Source organism: Electrophorus electricus, chromosome 11 (genome assembly GCF_013358815.1).
Source record: "Electrophorus electricus isolate fEleEle1 chromosome 11, fEleEle1.pri, whole genome shotgun sequence".
NCBI classification, from domain to species: domain Eukaryota; kingdom Metazoa; phylum Chordata; class Actinopteri; order Gymnotiformes; family Gymnotidae; genus Electrophorus; species Electrophorus electricus.
The window spans coordinates 3,582,100-3,601,015 of record NC_049545.1 but is presented as its reverse complement, the minus strand read 5'-3'; the positions used below and the strand labels follow the sequence as shown (position 1 = coordinate 3,601,015).

The 18,916-nt window shown below is 41.4% G+C and overlaps 2 protein-coding genes across 2 annotated transcripts; one reads left to right on the top strand and one right to left on the bottom strand.

Moving 5' to 3' along the window:
• Positions 1 to 8,780: 8,780 nt before the first annotated feature.
• Positions 8,781 to 15,629, top strand: polr1b (RNA polymerase I subunit B). The gene is made up of 15 exons (XM_027014169.2): positions 8,781 to 8,985; positions 9,444 to 9,611; positions 9,717 to 9,863; positions 9,939 to 10,071; positions 10,173 to 10,309; positions 10,421 to 10,644; positions 10,835 to 11,006; positions 11,209 to 11,377; positions 11,626 to 11,907; positions 12,603 to 12,736; positions 13,084 to 13,254; positions 13,455 to 13,611; positions 13,734 to 13,930; positions 14,084 to 14,334; positions 14,616 to 15,629. The coding sequence occupies exons 1-15, from the start codon at positions 8,809 to 8,811 to the stop codon at positions 15,496 to 15,498; spliced, it is 3,402 nt and encodes a 1,133-aa protein (XP_026869970.2). The 5' UTR covers positions 8,781 to 8,808; the 3' UTR covers positions 15,499 to 15,629.
• A 91-nt stretch (positions 15,630 to 15,720) lies between these two features.
• Positions 15,721 to 17,464, bottom strand: nanp (N-acetylneuraminic acid phosphatase). Its single transcript, XM_027014170.2, has 2 exons — positions 17,255 to 17,464; positions 15,721 to 16,695 (listed from the first exon to the last, which is right to left on the bottom strand). The coding sequence occupies exons 1-2, from the start codon at positions 17,411 to 17,413 to the stop codon at positions 16,063 to 16,065; spliced, it is 792 nt and encodes a 263-aa protein (XP_026869971.2). The 5' UTR covers positions 17,414 to 17,464; the 3' UTR covers positions 15,721 to 16,062.
• Between the last annotated feature and the right edge of the window lie 1,452 nt (positions 17,465 to 18,916).

The following is an 18,916-nucleotide window of genomic DNA, read 5'->3' as shown; positions in this document are numbered from 1 at the left end:
GGACAAGTCTAACTCAACCCAGCATCGCCGTGGGTGTGTGGAGACTATTTCCAAAGTAATAAGACGTTTCGGACGGAGGTCCTTCAGCAACTGTGCGAGCAACACGCTTCATCCAATTATTTCTAAAATGCAGCAGCCATTAACAAAGGCTTCTCTGCTGAAATGACTTGCTGATTGTTTTTGCTAAACTCTGTTATGTGCATTTGGAGGTATCCAAACGGATTTAGCAAGAAAACACTACAGACCTGATACAGTACTGTAATGGTTAAACTTTACCAAGGCTCATGCCACACTGGATAATGTGCTGTCTGGCTATGTTGTGATTCCAACATGGAGAGAAAGTTGCAAGCTTATGACGGATGATGAACCAACGTGCAATGAACCGTGTTTCCTTTTTTGTTTAATGATCAGTTGTCAAAGTCCACAAAACATAATACCTAGTAGAGACATGGACTAAGAAATAACAGTAATTTAAACTAGAGCAGCACATTTCAGATAATCTGAAGATGATTTTAACAGCACTACAGTAGCAATATCCAATATTACCTACATTGTGCAAGTTTTTTTGAAAGATTTTTGCATGTCTTTCGCATGGTTAGATAGATGATTTACCCTACCATGGTAAATTATCAAGTGATTATAGTAAAGTGACAGTCAAAAATAAATTGCTGATTAATATAATCAGACTTCTTCCAACCCCTTAGCTCTCACTTCATCTTGCCCCCCAGTTGTTAACCATCTTTCCACTATTCAGCAGAACAATGAGAGCATTTTTAGCAAATGTTGGGAGAAAAACAAGAACCCCCCCCCCCCAATAAATACAGTGTAAATAAGGACTGTAGAAGTGTCGTGTGGTATTTGATCTGTTTCTGCCTCTCTGCACCATGAGAATATTAGAAATGTCAGTTCTTTGCCTTTTATGAACACCCTCAACCAGATTCTCATCCCACAGTCATTATCATAAACTGTGGCCCTGGTCAGTCATTACAATAACTGTCTCAATTGTGCTTGACCAGTATGCTCCTCTACAAACACTGGAGTGCCCAAGTAAGAAAACTAAACGTTTTTCAAAACTGCTCTGCAAAACGCAAGGGCTGACTCTTACTCCACCAATATTATCCACTGCCATGGTAATCCAAGATCCCTGAGCGCTTGCAATTTCCATTTAACCCTTTCAACGGCCCTCTGTAATTATTTCTTGGCCTTGTTTAATGAGGCGGTTAGCAACATTTACTCAAATTTTCAGACTTCTTCCAACCACTTAGATCTCACACTGTCTTGCCCCCCACTTGTTAATCTTTCCACTTTTCACAATATAGATGAGAGGTTTGTAACCAGCCTTATTAATGCCTTTAAAACAACTACTGGTATCTTAGACCCTCTGGCTACGGGAACACTCAGTGTCAGCCCAACTCCAAGATCATCTGACTTCCAACAACCATTCTGAGCAGTTTTAGTTCAGAACGTCCTCCAACTAAATAGCACTAAATCTGAAGCCATTCTCTGTGGTCTAGCTGCACCCCAGGTACCTGTAGGTCTCCACTATCTAAACTCTGGGTGCAGCTTAGCTTGCCCCAAAGTGATATACTTTTATTAATGCCTTTACCCCACAATACAATCATCTACATTCACCCAACAACACTGTTATGCAGATGAGATATAGAAGGAGCATAATCGTGTACTTTGCATTATTGTTTCACACCACCTCCACAATCACCATTTTACATTCATTTCAAGAACTCACAATATATTTTTGACCCAATTTGTTTAATATTCACAAACACATTTGCCGAATCTTATTTGTGTATGAATCTCTTTAGGAAGAGGTACACACCACTGTTTCCTGAGTTCAGCACAGTATGGTGATTTCTCTGCTCAAGTGAAGTTGTGCACCATTGCTCTATAGCATAGGATCACTGAGCACTGCTGCGAATAATCAATGAAGGTCTACATTGTTAAATCAAGTGAGTTGCATTGATTCATTGACAGTATAAGACAAAGGTGAATCTGGCCAACTTGATAGGATAACTTGATAGGATAACTTGATCCTAGATGCTCTCTTTGGTGCTTCCTGGTTATGCTGTGAGCGACTGCACAAATTCCCTGTAATGAAAATGCAAGTGTAAATTTATCAATAGGCCTACATTTATGGTTAACACTCATGACTAGAGAGCCATTTCAGAACTTTGAATAACTTTATATTTTCATATGATCCCAAGACTTTACTAGAAAGGAGAACATATCTGAGGTATGACATCACCTTATGATACCTGGCAAACCAGGATCTCTGTAGAGCCCATTATGAAGATATCCATGAGATCCATCAAATGGTACCAGCTTGACTAGCTTATCAGAGTTCAGGGCACTTTTGGATAAGCTGTAAACCTAGACATAAAAATAAGGTTTGTGAATCAATTTATTTCTACTCAAAATATACACAAATGCATTTGACAACACAAAACCACACAAGTGATTGTATACATCTAGCCGACTTTCTCAGCCATCCAGGAGGGTGCCAGATGGTCATCTTTAGAATGAAGGATTAAAAGAGGTGTTCTCATTTTCTTTAAGCTGTGGCAAAATAGATAGATAGATAGATAGACATTGAGAAGTACACAAGGTTTCCTGAGAAACGGGACGTTTCAGAGGTCCTTCATTAGATGTGCAAGCAAATTGCTATTATACTTGTGTGTGTGTGTGTGTATATATATATATATATATATATATATATATATATATATATATATACTAAAAAATGTATTATTAGGTAACTATGTATGTAACTAAAAAATGTATTATTAAATTCACATCAATCTTATGTCAAAGCAAAAATGATGAGCCTCGTTTGATGTGTGTACAATAATTTTGGGGTTGACATTTCTTACCTTGCTCTTGTAATAATCACAGCAGTGTTAGTTGACACGCTACAGTTAGAAAAATAGTTATGTCTAAGACAACTGTATTATAATAATGTATTATATAATAAAATTATATTAAATAATAATAAATAATATTGTATTATATTTTTTTATGTTATTTTTTTCCAGAGCACTTTCTATGTATATAGAAAGTGCTCTGGAAAAAATAACATAAAATAATATAATAGAAATATAATACAATATTATTTATTATTATTTAACATAATTTTATTATATAATATATTATTATAATACAGTATTATATTTGTTGTTTTAGACATAACTATTTTTCTAATTGTAGCAGCACAATCTCTAATATTTCATTGGACCGTCTTTAGCTTTGATTATGGCACACATTCACTGTGGCATCATTTCTACAAGCTTCTGCAATGTCACAACATTTATTTCTTTCCAGAGTTGCATTAATTTTCCCCAAGCGCTTGTATTGATGATGGGAGATTTGGACCACTGTGCAAAGTCTTCTCCAGCATATTCCAAAGATTCTCAATGGGGTTCAGGTCTGGACTCTGTGGTGGCTAGTCCATGTTTGAAAATGATGTGTCATACTCCCTGAACCACTCTTTCACAATTTGAGCACGATGAATCCTGGCATTGTCATCTTGGAATATGCCCATGCCATCAGGGAAGAAAAAACCCATTGATGGAATAACCTGTTCGTTCACTATATTCAGGTAGTCAGCTGACCTCATTCTTTGGGCACGTTGCTGAACCTAGACCTGACCAACTGCAGCAACCCCAGATCATAGCACTGCCCCCACAGGCTTGTACGGTAGGCACTAGGCATGATGGGTGCATCACTTCAGCCGCCTCTCTTCTTACCCTGATGTTCCCATCACTCTGGAACAGGGTCAATCTGGACTCATCAGACCACATAACCTTCTTCCATTGCTCCAGAGTCCAATCTTTATGCTCCCTAGCAAATTGTAGCCGTTTTTGCCGGTTAGCCTCACTGACAAGTGGTTTTCTTAAGGCTACACAGCTGTTTAGTCCCAATCCCTTGAGTTCCTTTCGCTTTGTGCATGTGGAAATGCTCTTAATTTCACTATTAAACTGATTTCTACTGTTGTTCACCACACGTGCACCACACGTTTAAGTGATCGCCGATCACGATTATTCACGATTTTTTTCCAGTCACATTGCTTCCTCGATGATGATGTTTCCCCACTGTCCTTCCACTTCTTAATAATGTGTTGGACAGTTCTTAACCCGATTTAGTAGTTTCAGCAATTTTTTGGCCAGGCAATGTGTGTGTGTGTGTGTGTGTGTGTGTATATATATATATGTATATATATATATATATATATATATATATATATATATATACATTCATAAATATATATGTATCTCGCTCTCTCTCTCTCTCTCTCTCTCTCTCTCTCTATATATATATATATATATATATATATATATATGTATATATATATATATATATATATATACATTCATAAATATATATGTATCTCGCTCTCTCTCTCTCTCTCTCTCTCTCTCTCTCTCTCTCTCTCTCTCTCTCTATATATATATATATATATATATATATATATATATATATATATATATATATATATATATTTAAAGTGCTAATTTGGTTTTGTTTGTCTAGAGGAGTATGACTCCTACTCACGCTGTGCCCAGTGAGTGACCCCAGAAGATCACCAGGCTGCCCTTACTGCGTGCCCTTACCCAGTGGTACAGATAAAGGGCATCAGTGGTCAGTCCGGCCTCTGTGGGCTCCCCTGTGGAGTCCCCAAATCCTAGCAGAATTTCAAGATGGGTTTAACTGACTAAAAATATCGAGCTTACGGATAACATGGTTGTTATTTTATTTCAGTGTGGAAAAATGAAAATAATGTGGAATTATTATGTAATTATTGAACTATTCAAAATTATATTTTAATTGGGTTTTCAATTGATTATTATCAGTATTAAAAATTGTAGTTGTAGTCCCAATTGTATGATGCATCGTAATGTCTCAATGCACTTTCCATCCTCATGTGGTATAAGCAAGTTAATATCACCTAACCTACCCCTGTAATCCATAACCAACGCATGATAGCCAAGTGAATTTAGGACCTAAAATACCAAGAGACACTGTCAGTACAGTATTATCACATGACTTTAGTCTCTATCTGTGATAGATAACGTGAGAATGCATCTACTCACTTTGGCAACTCCCACTTGATGTGGGTATGCTCTGTTCAAATAAAAGCAGAAAAATGCTGTAACAGTCAACATGACTAAAGTACTCTGAAAAGAAATACACAACTAAAATATAGACATGGACCTCTACCCTTAATTAAAGGTGTGCTAAAAATTAAACGCATAAATTTCAATTTTGTGTGTTAACCTTAACATCCAAAATTTAATCCTGTGTAAATATTAATCCTGGTTGTTTTCTCCAATTCTCCAAGTGCACGACTTTTGTTTTTAATAAGGTACACCAAAAACCTAGGATAAAGATTATTTGGATCATTAACGTTGTATGTTATGTATGTATGTATGTATGTGTGTATATATATATATATATATATATATATATATATATATATATATATATATATATATATATATATATATATCACACTCACTCACTCTCTATCTATCTATCTATCTATCTATCTATCTATCTATCATATATATATAAATAATTACTTCTTGGCCTTGTTTTTTTACTCAAATTTTCAGACTTCTTCCAAACACTTAGATCTCACTCTGTCTTGCCCCTCGCTTGTTAATCTTTCTGTTTTTCACAGTATAGATGAGAGCTTTTTAACCAGCCTTATTAATGCCTTTAAAACAACTGCTGGTATCTTAGAACCTCTGCCCACTCATCACCATGATCATCAATGCCTCACTTAGCTCAGGTTTGGTTCCTCCCAACTTAAAAGTGGCTGTTATTAGCCCAGTCCTGAAGAAGTCAGGCCTTGACCCTCAATAATCTTCACAATTATTATCCTATATCAAACCTTCTTGTCCTCAGTAAGATAATGGAACAAACAGTGTCAGCCCAACTCGAAGATCATCTGACCTCCAACCACCTTGAGACGTTTTAGTCTGTAATCAGAGTAAGTTATAGCACTGACTTTGCTCTGGTAAGGGTCATGAATGATCTGTTGTTGGCAGCCGATGCTGGACTAGTGAGCATGCTTGTCCTCCTGGATCTTACTGCAGTGTTTGATACAGTCTGTTATGACATGGTGTTGCTTAGACTAGAGACCTGGACACAGCTATTGCTTGGATTTGGTCATATATCACTGACAGGCAACAATTCTTCATGCTTGGTAGCTTCATGTCAGATACTTCTACTCTCACTCACAGTGTCTCCCAGGGTTCAGTTCTTGGCCCCCTTCTTTTCTTAATCTGCTGGCTTCCACTTGGTGATATTAACAGACAACATGGTCTTCCGTTCCACTGTCATGCAGACGATACTCAAATCTACATCTAAACCAAGCCCTCTGACACACTGCCCCTGAATCATTCATTTGCTACCTGGCTGAAATAAAACCTGGATGGCCTTGAACGTCTTCCAACTAAATAGCACTAAATCTGAAGTCATTCTCTCAGCATACCCTTCTACTCTCAAGAAACTTGGTCAACTCTCCTTGTCTATCCTGGGTTGTATCACGTCCTCTGTGACTCAGGTCTGTAACGTCTGTGTTATCTACACTCTCTTTTGAGGCTCACATTAATAACATCTCTCCTGAATAGCTCTCGGCTCTGTTCTCCAGACACAGTCCTTCACTGTTGCTTCAGTCTGCTGATGCTCATTTGCTCTCTGTTCCTCCTTCCAAATTATGCACATATGGTGACAGCGTTCTGTGTTGCTGGCCCAGCTATGGAACTCCTTTCCCTTGCATCTCCACCTCTGCCCATCATTATCCACCTTCAAGAAGCATTTAAAAACTTTTCTCTTTCAGACTGCATTTCCTAATCTGTAAATCTTACTTTCTTGTTATTGCCTCACTCCTTTGTTATTTTATCAAAGTTTTGTTTTGTCTTGCCATTTTCTCACTGTAACTCATCATGTTTTAATCTGTAATTTTATTTTTTTTTAAATCTCCCCACTGCTTTGCTATTTTATTATTCCTGTATTTTACCCTGTTATTTTCTTCCCATGTCTCATCATTTTTTATGTTATCTTGTAATGTAAAGTGTTCTTGGGTATCCTAAAAGGCACTTATAAACAGAACTTCTTCTTCTTCTTCTTCTTCTTCTTCTTCTTCTTCTTCTTCTTCTTAATATTATTATTATTATTATTATTATTATTATTATTAATAATAATAATAATGATGTGTACAGCCTAGTTTGTTCTCTCTCCTCCCCTAATGCCATTCCTCCAGCACAATATGGCATAAAAGCTTAGCTGTGGCATCCTAATGCATAGATTACAGAACCTGCTCTGTCCCTTCCTGCAGACTGTCTCAGTGCTGCAAGTCCAGTCCAGTTTGTGGTCTAGCTGCACCCCAGGTACCTGTAGGTCTCCACTATCTCCACCTCCCCTCCCAGGATAGACACAAGGGTTGCAGAGTCCTATAGTTCTTCTTAAGTCCACCAACAGCTTCTTAGTCTTGGCCACACTGAGCTGTAAGTTCCTTCCACGCAACTTAGTGAAGCTGCTAATTACAGGCCTGCACTCTGGCTCCTGCTCTTTACTGACACGTATAAAAACAGCAGAATATTTCTATAGGTGGCATGTCTCTGAGATATATACGTGAAAGAGTGTGAACAAGAAATTAGACAATACTACCTCCTGTGGAGCTTCAGTGACACACCACTTCAGTTCTGCAAAGGCACTAACAGCGGGTCTGGATTTTAGGTAGTCAATGATCCAGCTGAATATGGAGTTATCCACCTACATTATCCTTAGCTTCTAGAGAGTAGAGAGTGAAGTCAAAGAGCAGTCAAAGAACAGAGCCCTCACCTTTGTCCAGGTGTGAATAGGACCTTTGTGGCAACTGGTTGATTGTCATGAACACCAACATGGTATTGATAAACAAACTGCAGGGAGGCTAATGATGAACTGGGGGCATGACATGGGCTGGGACCCCAGGGTCTTTGTCATATGGGATGTTAGGGCCACTGGTTAATACTCAGTAAAGCAACTTTTTGCAATATTGGCACTATGCCATCAGACTGGTGACTGTTGTCCTCAAAACTGATAGCTGTTCAGCTCAAACTGTATTTTTACAGGCCAACACCTTTATACAGTATTAAAGTACTCAGCTGCATATAACCACAGTTAAGGTGCTTCCCAGCCTTTTATTTGTATTGTTATGGAGATAAATGAAATTAGAAGATACATCAAAATTCTCATATTGCTATAATTAGCAGACATAAAGTCACCATTTCCAGCAAGTGGACTTCATATAACAGACTGCATGCAATGTCATCAGCCTTCAGCTGTAATTGATGAGATATACACAAATAAATGACATGTTAATGTTGTGGCTGTGACAAATTGTAAAATGATCATTATTTTCTAATATTATTGTATTTCTGGCATATGGGAGTGACTATCAGGAATTAAATAAATAAATAGCTCACCTGATAGTATGGGGAGAGCATGATGACAATAACATCTAGGTCATGGGTTCACTTACCTCATGTCATGTCATATTGATAAGATTGTCTTCCAAATCCTGTAAATCATTAACATACCAGCAAATGAAAATGCAACAAAAGTGGCATGTATACAGATTGTGTTGTAAATCACAGTATAATAAGAATATGTAATAGTGGCATCAAATATAATATTGAATAAGCGATACCGATGACTTTTATTTTGAAATTAAAAAATAACGTTCTACAGGAAGCAAATACACCCATTATTGCCAGGTTCATGCGGGTAACACACGTGAGGCAAACAAGCATGGATTTTTCTCCGAAGTGGAGCGGTTTACATACTGCTCCAAGTCTGAAACACCTCACAGAAGCTGGATTTGGTGTTCCCAAAGAACAGCAACACGCGGCTGTACAAGGTCTGGTGGTCGCGCACATCGACTCATTTGATCAGGCCGTCACAGATGGACTGAGTCGTGTGGTTCAAGTAAGCGGACTGCACCCGTCTCACGTGGAGGGGTCACAATGACCAGATTAGCTGCCTGGAGGCACAGTTTTGCAAATATTACACGTTATATCGTAAATGAGCAATGCAGTCAGCAAGCCAGCCATTATCATCTTTACTATCTTGGGTTAACTATCCTAGATAGCTTGCTGCCTTGGGTATAATAGTTAACCTAAGCTTAATTAGATCAGTGGTTAAATTACTTAACTTGTAATTGGAAGGTTGCTGGTTCAAGCCCCACCACTGCCAAGTGCCTACTGTTGGGCCCCTGAGCAAGGCCCTTAACCCTCAATTGCTCAAGTTGTACTCAGTCAAAATTGTAAGTCGTTTTGGGTAAAAGCATCAACTAAATGCCTTAAATGTAGTGCCCAGATGATACATAATTTGAGGCAAGCACAGTGCAGGCAGCATTTGAACATGTGAGCTTGTGCATTCACCAGGCCATTCCTCCTATGGAGTTTGTGCACAAGAGGGACAGAATCACTCTGTCGTTCGTGGAAGCTGCTATCCAAAATCCCACAGTCGCCAAAGGAGGAATATGCAACGATGTTCGCGTCTATCCTGCCGAGTGTCGAGGAAGGAAGTGTACGTATCGAGGGAAGCTGGTGGTAAGTTTTGTTGTGTTTACGTTCTACAGGAGATGCTTTCCCAGTTTTGGCATTCCCTTGTGCTTGTGTTGCTGCTGTGGATGTCACGTCTGTTTGTGTGTGCAGGCAGATGTTAGTTGGTCAGTGAATGGGATTCCTAAAGGAATTATTAAACAGTCTCTGGGCCAAGTGCCCATTATGGTGAAGTCCAAACTGTGCAACCTCCATGGCCTTTCGCCTAAAGAGCTTATAGAGCACCATGAGGAGGCAGAGGTAAGGACAGCTCCTACTGTGTTGCCCTACCTGTGCTTGTTGCCTTGTCCATCTCACTGCAGTGCTCTGCTGTAGGAAATGGGAGGCTATTTTATAGTGAACGGTATCGAGAAAGTGATCCGCATGCTCATCATGCCAAGGAGGAACTATCCCATTGCCTTGGCAAGGCCCAAGTTTAAAAGCAGAGGACAGGGTTACACTCAGTATGGTGAGTGCAGCTGTTTGTTTTTGTTTTTTTGTTTTTTAAACTGTGCTGCATCCCCCAGTAGAAAATTGATTGACCGATTTGAATGAATTCTGTGTTCCCAGGAATTTCGATGCACTGTGTGAGAGAAGAGCATACAGCCATTAACATGAACCTTCACTACCTTGACAATGGAACTGTCATGTTAAACTTCATTTATAAAAAAGAGCTCTTTTTTCTTCCCCTGGGCTTTGCTCTTAAGGTAACTCAAGTAGTTACAGTACCTATACACATCTGCCTTCAGTAAGACTGAGATGTTGTAGTAAAAAGTTGCTTCTTAAATGTAAAATATATTTTTGTCTGTTGATCATAGGCCCTGGTGGACTTTTCGGACTACGAGATCTATCAGGAGCTGATAAAGGGGAGAGAGGATAACTCCTTCTACAAGAGCTGCGTGGCCGAGATGCTGCGCCTGGTAATGGAAGAAGGTTGCATAAGCAAAGAGAAGGTGCTCAACTACTTGGGCGAGCGCTTCCGGGTCAAACTCAACTTGCCAGACTGGTACACACATGAGCAGTGTGCTAAATTCCTTCTAGAGTAAGTCAGTTATTGGCAACCTGTGTTAATTTCAGGGACACACATCATATTAGACGTCAGTCCAAACGGTTTTAAATAAACTGTGTAATAAGCGACTTTTCGTTCTCTTCTGTTGTTCATCCATATTGTGCCCGCTGAAGTGTGGTGTTTGTGGCTTTAAGACCGAACCAGTTTTCTCTTTTGTCTGCAGTGAATGCCTGTGTATTCACCTGAAGTCAGATACAGAGAAGTTCTACATGCTTTGCCTGATGACGCGCAAGCTGTTTGCCTTTGCCAAGCAGGAGTGTATGGAGGAGAATCCAGACAGTCTAATGTGTCAGGAGGTCCTGACGCCTGGACAGCTCTACCTCATGTTCCTCAAGGTCAGCTTGCTCTTTCTACAGCTATGCTACTTCGCTGACAGTAATATGCAGCAAATAAATCTGTATCTGTATTTCTGGTTTATAGCTAATAAGTGAGCCACCCTAATTTTACAGTGTTCTAGACAGAAAACCTATGATTTGTAATTGAAAAAAAAAAAAAAAAGTATTTTTATGTACATTTTTAAAAAATTATATTTTTCAGGAGAGAATGATGAGCTGGCTGGTGTCAGTGAAACTGGCCTTAGATAAGCGGAGCCACAGAGTGGGAGGACTGACCGTAGACAGCCTGAACAGGATCTTTAACATGGGCACAGATGTCACGAAGGCCTTCGAGTACCTGCTGGCTACAGGCAACCTCGTGTCCAAGACAGGTATCCAAGTACAGTGGTGTGACGTTGCTATCACAACCACTCTCATGTTGACTTAGAAGTTCCAGACAGTGGTGTTAGGTTAGGCAACATTGAGCATGACCTGGAGATGGTGTGAGCATTCCCAGTTCATTGCAGCACCGTGTGTGTGTGTGTGTGTGTGTGTGTGTGTGTGTGTGTGTGTGTGTGTGTGTGTGTGTGTGTGTGTGTGTGTGTGTGTGTGCTCCTTTCCCCACGCCTGTGGTCCTCAGGTCTGGGCATGCTACAGAGCAGTGGGCTATGCGTGGTGGCCGACAAGCTGAACTTCATCCGCTACCTGTCGCACTTCCGCTGCGTGCACCGAGGGGCTGCCTTCGCCAAGATGAGGACCACGGCAGTGCGTAAGCTGCTGCCTGAGTCCTGGGGGTTCCTGTGCCCTGTGCACACTCCGGACGGCGAGCCGTGTGGCCTGATGAACCACCTGACGGCCCACTGCGAGGTCGTGGCTCCGGCCTTCTCCACCAGTACCCTGCCTGCTCTCCTCTGCTCTCTTGGTAATCAAGACAGTGAGAATTAAGTTTTTCTGATATTGATGGCCATCTTTTTTCCCACACTGGGAATTAGATCGAAACTATAAGAAGACAAACCATTTGGGGCACCAAATGACACTCTCAGGTTTTGTTATCCTATTTCCTGTTGAACTTGGTGCAGATTGGTGCACTGAGGACTTTGGGACTCTTGATGCAATGTTTTCCATATGTCTCTTAATTTTTCATGTAAATTGTTAGTAAAAGTCAGCCATAAAAAAAGATATCAAATAGAAAGTCATTTATTTCAGAGAATACTTGGGTATAATAGAGAACATTCTTCAGTCAAAGGTAAGCAGTCATGACTATAATGGGAAAATTTGGGAATAACGAAGGAACCCTACTGATCCAAGCAGCTTAGGGAGCAAGGCCAATTATGCTCTCTTAGACTAGTGGCCCTTATCCTCTTATACTAATGGTGTTGGCAAGTCATAAGGAAAAGATGCTGGCTTTGAGGTTTGAGGTGTATTGTTAGGTTTTCAGGTTATGCTTAGAGGTTGGATTAGGATTTTGTTGCATCCTCTTCCCATGACTTATTCTCAGTTTAAATGTTTTTTTTTAAAAGCGTCACTTGTGGTAATACGTATGCTTATATATGTCACCATTTGAAGAGTGGCATTGAGATTGCAACCTTTGAATAAAGGAACTTCTGTTCTTCTCAGGTGTAACTCCAGTGGATGGTACCCCCAGTCAGCCATACTCCTGCTGCTACCCTGTAGTCCTGGATGGGGCTCTGATTGGCTGGGTAGAGAAAGAACTCGTCACCTCACTGATTGAGTCTCTCCGCAGGTTCAAGGTCAGCGGGACCTGGGAGAAGGGTGGTCGTATAGTGAACCCAAATGTTAATTTTTAAAATGTACATGTTCAAAATAATTTTGTTTATACAGCAAAACATTTGTTGATCAGAACCGTGAACTTAAATCCAATCTAAATCTCATGGATGTGGGTATGTCTGTCTTTCTGTCTCTGTCTCCAAAAAACAGCTGATGTTGAACGTGTGTGCGTGTGTGTGCGTGTGTGTGCGTGTGTGTGCGTGTGTGTGCGTGTGTGTGCGTGTGTGTGCGTGTGTGTGCGTGTGTGTAAAACTCCTTCATTCTGGCTCCTTGGTGTTCACTGGCCTGTACTATGTGCTCTCCCTCACAGGTGCTTAGGGAGAAGAAAGTGCCCCCCTGGACTGAGATTGTCCTGGTTCCCCACACAGGCAAGGCCAGCCTGTACCCGACCCTCCACCTGTTCACCACGCCCTGCCGCATGGTACGGCCCGTTCTCAACCTTGCCCTCGGCAAAGAGGAGCTTGTGGGCACCTTTGAACAGGTAGGAGGATGGCTAGGCAAACGCGTGCTTTATAAAATTGATCATTGTTTTTTTTGCTCACATACTGAACTTGTTAAAATATTGCTCGATCATTCACACCTGGAATAATGCCATATAATGTTTTAAGAATTGAAAAGGCTTAATATTTATAATGGAAAGTCCAGGGATTGAGGAAGCATCTGTGTTGTTTGCCTGCTCAGCTGTACCTTAACGTGGGGATATTTGAGAGCGAGATCACGCCAGGCGTGACCACTCACCAGGAGCTCTTCCCCCACAGCATGCTCAGTGTGGTGGCCAGCTTCATCCCCTTCTCAGACCATAACCAGAGCCCCAGGAACATGTACCAGTGCCAGATGGGTGAGGCTGCTCTCCTGCTCTGCTCGCTTCATCAGAAATTAAATACCTTCAAAGGCTGGTATTTATAACCTTGGCTTTCCTTTTTTGCCCCCTGCCCTCGATGTCCTCCCCTATGCACACAGGTAAACAGACTATGGGTTTTCCTCTGCACTCGTACAAGGAGCGCTCTGATAACAAACTATACCGCCTGCAAACCCCCCAGAGTCCTTTGGTCCGACCACTGATGTACGACTACTATAACATAGACAACTACCCCATTGGTACAAACGCCATTGTGGCTGTTATTTCCTATACAGGCTATGACATGGAGGATGCCATGGTCAGTATCGACTGTCAGTCAGTCTTTATTTTGGGAATGTGGTGGAATTTTGGCTTTCTTATGATCACATTTGCAAAAGTGAATCCTTTGATGCAATTAGTAAATATGAGTTTTGTAATTGGTGCGTTATGTTTATCGTTCTTCCTCTTCAAGATTGTGAACAAGTCGTCATGGGAACGTGGCTTTGCCCATGGCTCTGTCTATAAGACGGAACTGGTGGACCTGTCAGAAAAGGTCAAAGGTGATGACGGTGTGGTATTTGGCACTAAGCCAGGAGACTCTAAAGTGATGGACAAGCTGGATGCAGATGGACTTCCCCCTATAGGGGCAGTGCTGAATTATGGAGACCCTTTTTACAGCTATATCAACCTCAACACTGACCAGACCACTGTCGTATTCTATAAGTACGTCATATCTGATTTATTAGAAATTATAATATGACTAAAATCTTTGCATAGTTACTCATCTTGCAAAAAGATTACTTGTTAAGAAAGTGAACACACAACCATTGTAAATATTTTTAAACCACCAGCAGGGGGCAGTCACGTGGTACAAGGTTGTAAAAACGTTATTAGTCAGTATTTAGTAATGTTGCTTGTTTCTTTTGTGTTGTTTTTCTTTTTGTCCCGTCTCCTGTTGATACTCTCCAGTGTACATTTGTGATTCCTGTTGCTGTTTCTCTCAGGAACCAGGAGAGATGCATGGTGGACAACATCAAAGTGTGTAGCAACGACGCCGGCACGGGCCGCTTCAAGCGTGTCTGCATCACCATGCGGGTGCCACGCAACCCCACCATAGGAGACAAGTTCGCCAGCAGGCACGGCCAGAAGGGCATCCTGAGCCGCCTGTGGCCAGCCGAGGACATGCCCTTCAGCGAGAGCGGCATAACCCCAGACATCCTGTTCAACCCACACGGCTTCCCCTCACGCATGACCATCGGCATGCTCATTGAGAGTATGGCGGGCAAGTCAGCGGCCCTCCATGGCCTGTGCCACGATGCCACGCCCTTCACCTTCTCCGAGGAGAACCCCGCCATCGAGCACTTCGGACTCATGCTGAAGGCGGCCGGGTACAATTACTACGGCACCGAGCGCCTCTACTCCGGCCTCAACGGAACGGAGCTGGAAGCCGACATCTTCATCGGCGTGGTTTACTACCAGCGGCTGCGCCACATGGTTTCTGATAAGTTCCAGGTGAGGACGACGGGAGCGAGGGACAAGGTGACCAATCAGCCGCTGGGCGGGAGGAACGTGCAGGGCGGCATCCGTTTCGGGGAGATGGAGCGGGACGCCCTGCTGTCACACGGCTCGTCCTTCCTCCTTCACGACCGGCTCTTCAACTGCTCGGACCGCTCGGTGGCCCAGGTGTGCGTGGACTGTGGCAGCCTGCTCTCGCCCCTGCTGGAGAAACCACCACCTCACTGGTCTTCTACACGCCATCGCAAGACCATCTGCATGCTGTGTAAGAAGAGCAACTCCATTGACACGGTGGCTGTACCCTACGTGTTCCGCTACTTTGTGGCTGAACTGGCAGCGATGAACATCAAAGTTAAACTAGACATAAAATGAACTTTACATGTGTCTGTATTAAAACATGTAATACTAAATGATGACATGCTTACGTATGTATACTGTTTTGCCCAAAAGAAACATTGGGTCACTTTGGCCAAAAGATATGAAATACAAACTGAAATATCAAATTTTCTATTAAGCTAATTTGTTGTAGTATTTTGTTACATTGAAACAGTCAAAATATTAAATATTTTGTGTTCATTGACCTTAAAACTAGCAAAGTGCCTGAGAGAGTCTTTTAAATGAGAACTAGATTACCAAGTTATCTTGCATCATAGGCCCCCAGAGTTCCTGTGAGGGGCAGAGTGCTAGTCTAATGACTACGCTGTACTGGTTATTATTGTAAATGAGATCTGATATTACAATGATATTTTTATATGAACAAGATAAAGCTTCTTGGTCTCACTGGCGAAGAATGAATATTGATGTCAGTATTGTAGCCTTATTCATGTAACATGTTTATTCAAAATAAGTAAAATGGTAAAATTCCAGTCATGTACAAAGTAAAACACTTGATTTGAGTTAAGCTATTAGTCACTCTGCAGCCTTGGAAAATAAAAATCATTTCAGATCAGCTAAAATGTTTGGCAAGTCCAACACAGAGGAAATGGTGTAATCTGGTTTTGCAGCGTTCTCTGGAGGAGCGCGTCCTCCCTTGTTAATCCACACTGTAGCTCGGACCCCCGCGTTAAAGCCACCCTGGACATCTGTGTCTAGAGAGTCTCCCACCATGACACAGTCCTGCGGCTCCACCCCCAGAAGCTCAAAGCAGTGCGTGAAAATGGAGGCTGCCGGCTTCTGCTCAGCGTGTTCCCCCCCGACTACCACAGAGTTAAACAGTCCCTCGCATCTCACTGCCTCTATCTTCTCCCTTTGAGTCTGGGTGTCCCCATTGGTTAGCAGCAGTAGCTTGTAGGAGCTCCTCAGCTCTTCCAGCAGGGCCAGTACTTCAGGAGATAAAGCTAGTGTCTGGAGGCGTGTGGTCTTCCATGTGTAGTAACAGTCTGAGGCCAACCCCTGGCTGGGATCCACAGTGCTTTCGTGGAGAGCATCCTGCCAGTGGTTTATCCGCACTTCGTCGATTGATCGGTCTCCTGATGGATCAAATACTTCCGTTAGAAGTTTTTGTGTAAACCGCTTACAGATGTCATCAACGTTTGCATGTTCCACTTTACCCTTCAGCAGTTCACAGACCTGAGTGGTAGAATATAGTGAATACATTATGAGAAATATTTTTTTGTCAGATGCAGGAGATGGGTATGTAGGCCATCAGTATTTTTAAAACAAGATTCGACTATTTAGACCACGAATTAAAGCACAGTAGTGTATGAATGTGGCTTGACGTTTTGTACAGTTGTCCTATGTTAAATATAATAAGCCAATAGGTAACTACCGCATGCGTTGTAAAGACCTGCTTTAAAACAGGACTTTGAAACATGTCTGTAAGTGAAAACTAGCACGGTAAAGACAACCTGGAACCACGCCTGCATTTAAGCTCCTTCTTTTCATATTTGCAGTCTCAGTTCCAAAGCCTACACGTATTATTCTAGCTAATGACTCCAAACCTGCTTAATGATGCGAACTTACAACTCCATCATAAATTAGAACCTTACAACTACATATACATACCTATAAAACTAGTTTCTTAAAACTCTTTTTTTAAACCCTGGAATTAAATAATGCTTAAGCGTTGTATGTAAATGTCATGAAATAATGTGTCCTTTAGATGGAGGTTCATTCATTCATTATCTACCTTCTTAAAGGCCACCTGACCGGATCCTGCTGTATCAACAAGCGTGTTGTCCAGGTCGAAGACTATTGCTGATATCTTGCGTTTTTCCATGCTGACGTGTGTTTTTCTGAGGCTGTCAACGTCGTTTGAGCCCAGGAAAATAACTCGGATGCATAGCATTTATAACGCGGAAATCTGGAAATCTACCTCTGTGTGGAAACGTCAGCAGGATGCGACGGTAGCTAGGGACGTCATGCAGCTTGGCATCATGGGAGTTGTATTTCACGGCCCGCCGTTCCTATTAGCTGTTAGTCCTTCAGAATGAACCTTATCTCTCCACCAAACACGGGGCATACTGGCGGATACAATTAAAACAGGCTATTCCTACGAGCATACTGAAAATGTCAGTGTAAAATAGACAGATTATGGCTACCACATCTGACGTCCAAATGAGGTTTAGAAAACCTATATATAACTTAAATAAAACTTAAATATATTAGTTTTTTGTTTTTTTTCTTCAGTCGCTAAGAACCAAAAATTCGCACAATTTTGGGAACCACTAACTCCTGTTCACTTGGTATACTAAACTATAAGCACATTCTCTACCTCATACGCAATTCTAACACTTTTTGCAAACCACTAAACACAGTTGCCTACATTACACTTATCAATAGAGACTGAAAACCCCTGTGTTCCTTTTGGAAAGCACTAGCATGCAAAAGCTACATCCATTTACTAATTACCCAAACCCAGTACTCACAGATGAAAACACTTCTGTCTAATTTTTAATTTTTAATTTTTTTAAACAAATCTTTAGAAATCAGAGCCTGAGCCCTACAAAGTGGCCACAGGTTACATAACTTAGTTTGCACGACAACTGAGGCCAAAAGTGGACAGAGAGGAGGAAAACAAGGATAAGGAAAAGGTTGAGGAAGAGGAGGAGCACAGATGAGGATGAGGGTCACGGATGAGACCCGGGCCACTTTGATTATGTTGTCAACCTTTGGCTGAGTTTTGAGAGGCTGGGCAGAGGGTCCAGCCTAATCTGAGCAGCTACACTGTAGCAAACATCATCTGGACAGTTTGAAATAAGAAGACCTATCCTCTATAGCATACTAATGAACTCACAGAACTGAACTGTATATATAATTCTACTACTGTAGTGTAGTACCATATAAGTAGTTATAGTAACTTACAGTAACATTTAATTTGATGATGAAAAATCATACACATCATGTTTTTGCAGAACTGCTAGACTGCCTCTTGCTGGGTGAAGTAGACGGCTGTTCACCCCAGAGTTAAGCAGAGGTACCATGGTAAGCATAGTCAGAGCAAACAATAGCATGCATTTATGGCAACTACAATAGCACATAATTACTGACAACACCATGTTCAGCAACATCCATTCGGTGAGTTTATCTACACTGCACCGTCTCCTGAAGAGACATCAATTATGCATGAAGCAGCTATTCAGGGCATCATTTCAGTGCAGCTCTGACAGTGTGACACAAGGTATAAATATGTATAAGAATGCTATGCTGTCCTTTCACTGGTGCTACTTTATGCCTATTTAATACTGCATACAATACTGTAATGATGCGCTTCTGAGAGTAATGGAGCCAAATGTCGCCGCAGTGGAACACAAGTTCCTTTACATTGATGAAACCATCATCAGTGTCCCTG

Bases quoted from the DNA above. Each gene is read 5' to 3' on its own strand.
- nanp (XM_027014170.2), bottom strand. From the start codon at position 17,413: ATGCTATGCATCCGAGTTATTTTCCTGGGCTCAAACGACGTTGACAGC. The intron at 16,696-17,254 runs GTAGATAATGAA...TCTACCACTCAG, and splicing joins GTCAGGTGGCCTTTAAGAAG to GTCTGTGAACTGCTGAAGGG.
- polr1b (XM_027014169.2), top strand. From the start codon at position 8,809: ATGGATTTTTCTCCGAAGTGGAGCGGTTTACATACTGCTCCAAGTCTG. The intron at 11,007-11,208 runs GTCAGCTTGCTC...TATATTTTTCAG, and splicing joins TCTACCTCATGTTCCTCAAG to GAGAGAATGATGAGCTGGCT. The intron at 14,335-14,615 runs GTACGTCATATC...TGTTTCTCTCAG, and splicing joins ACCACTGTCGTATTCTATAA to GAACCAGGAGAGATGCATGG.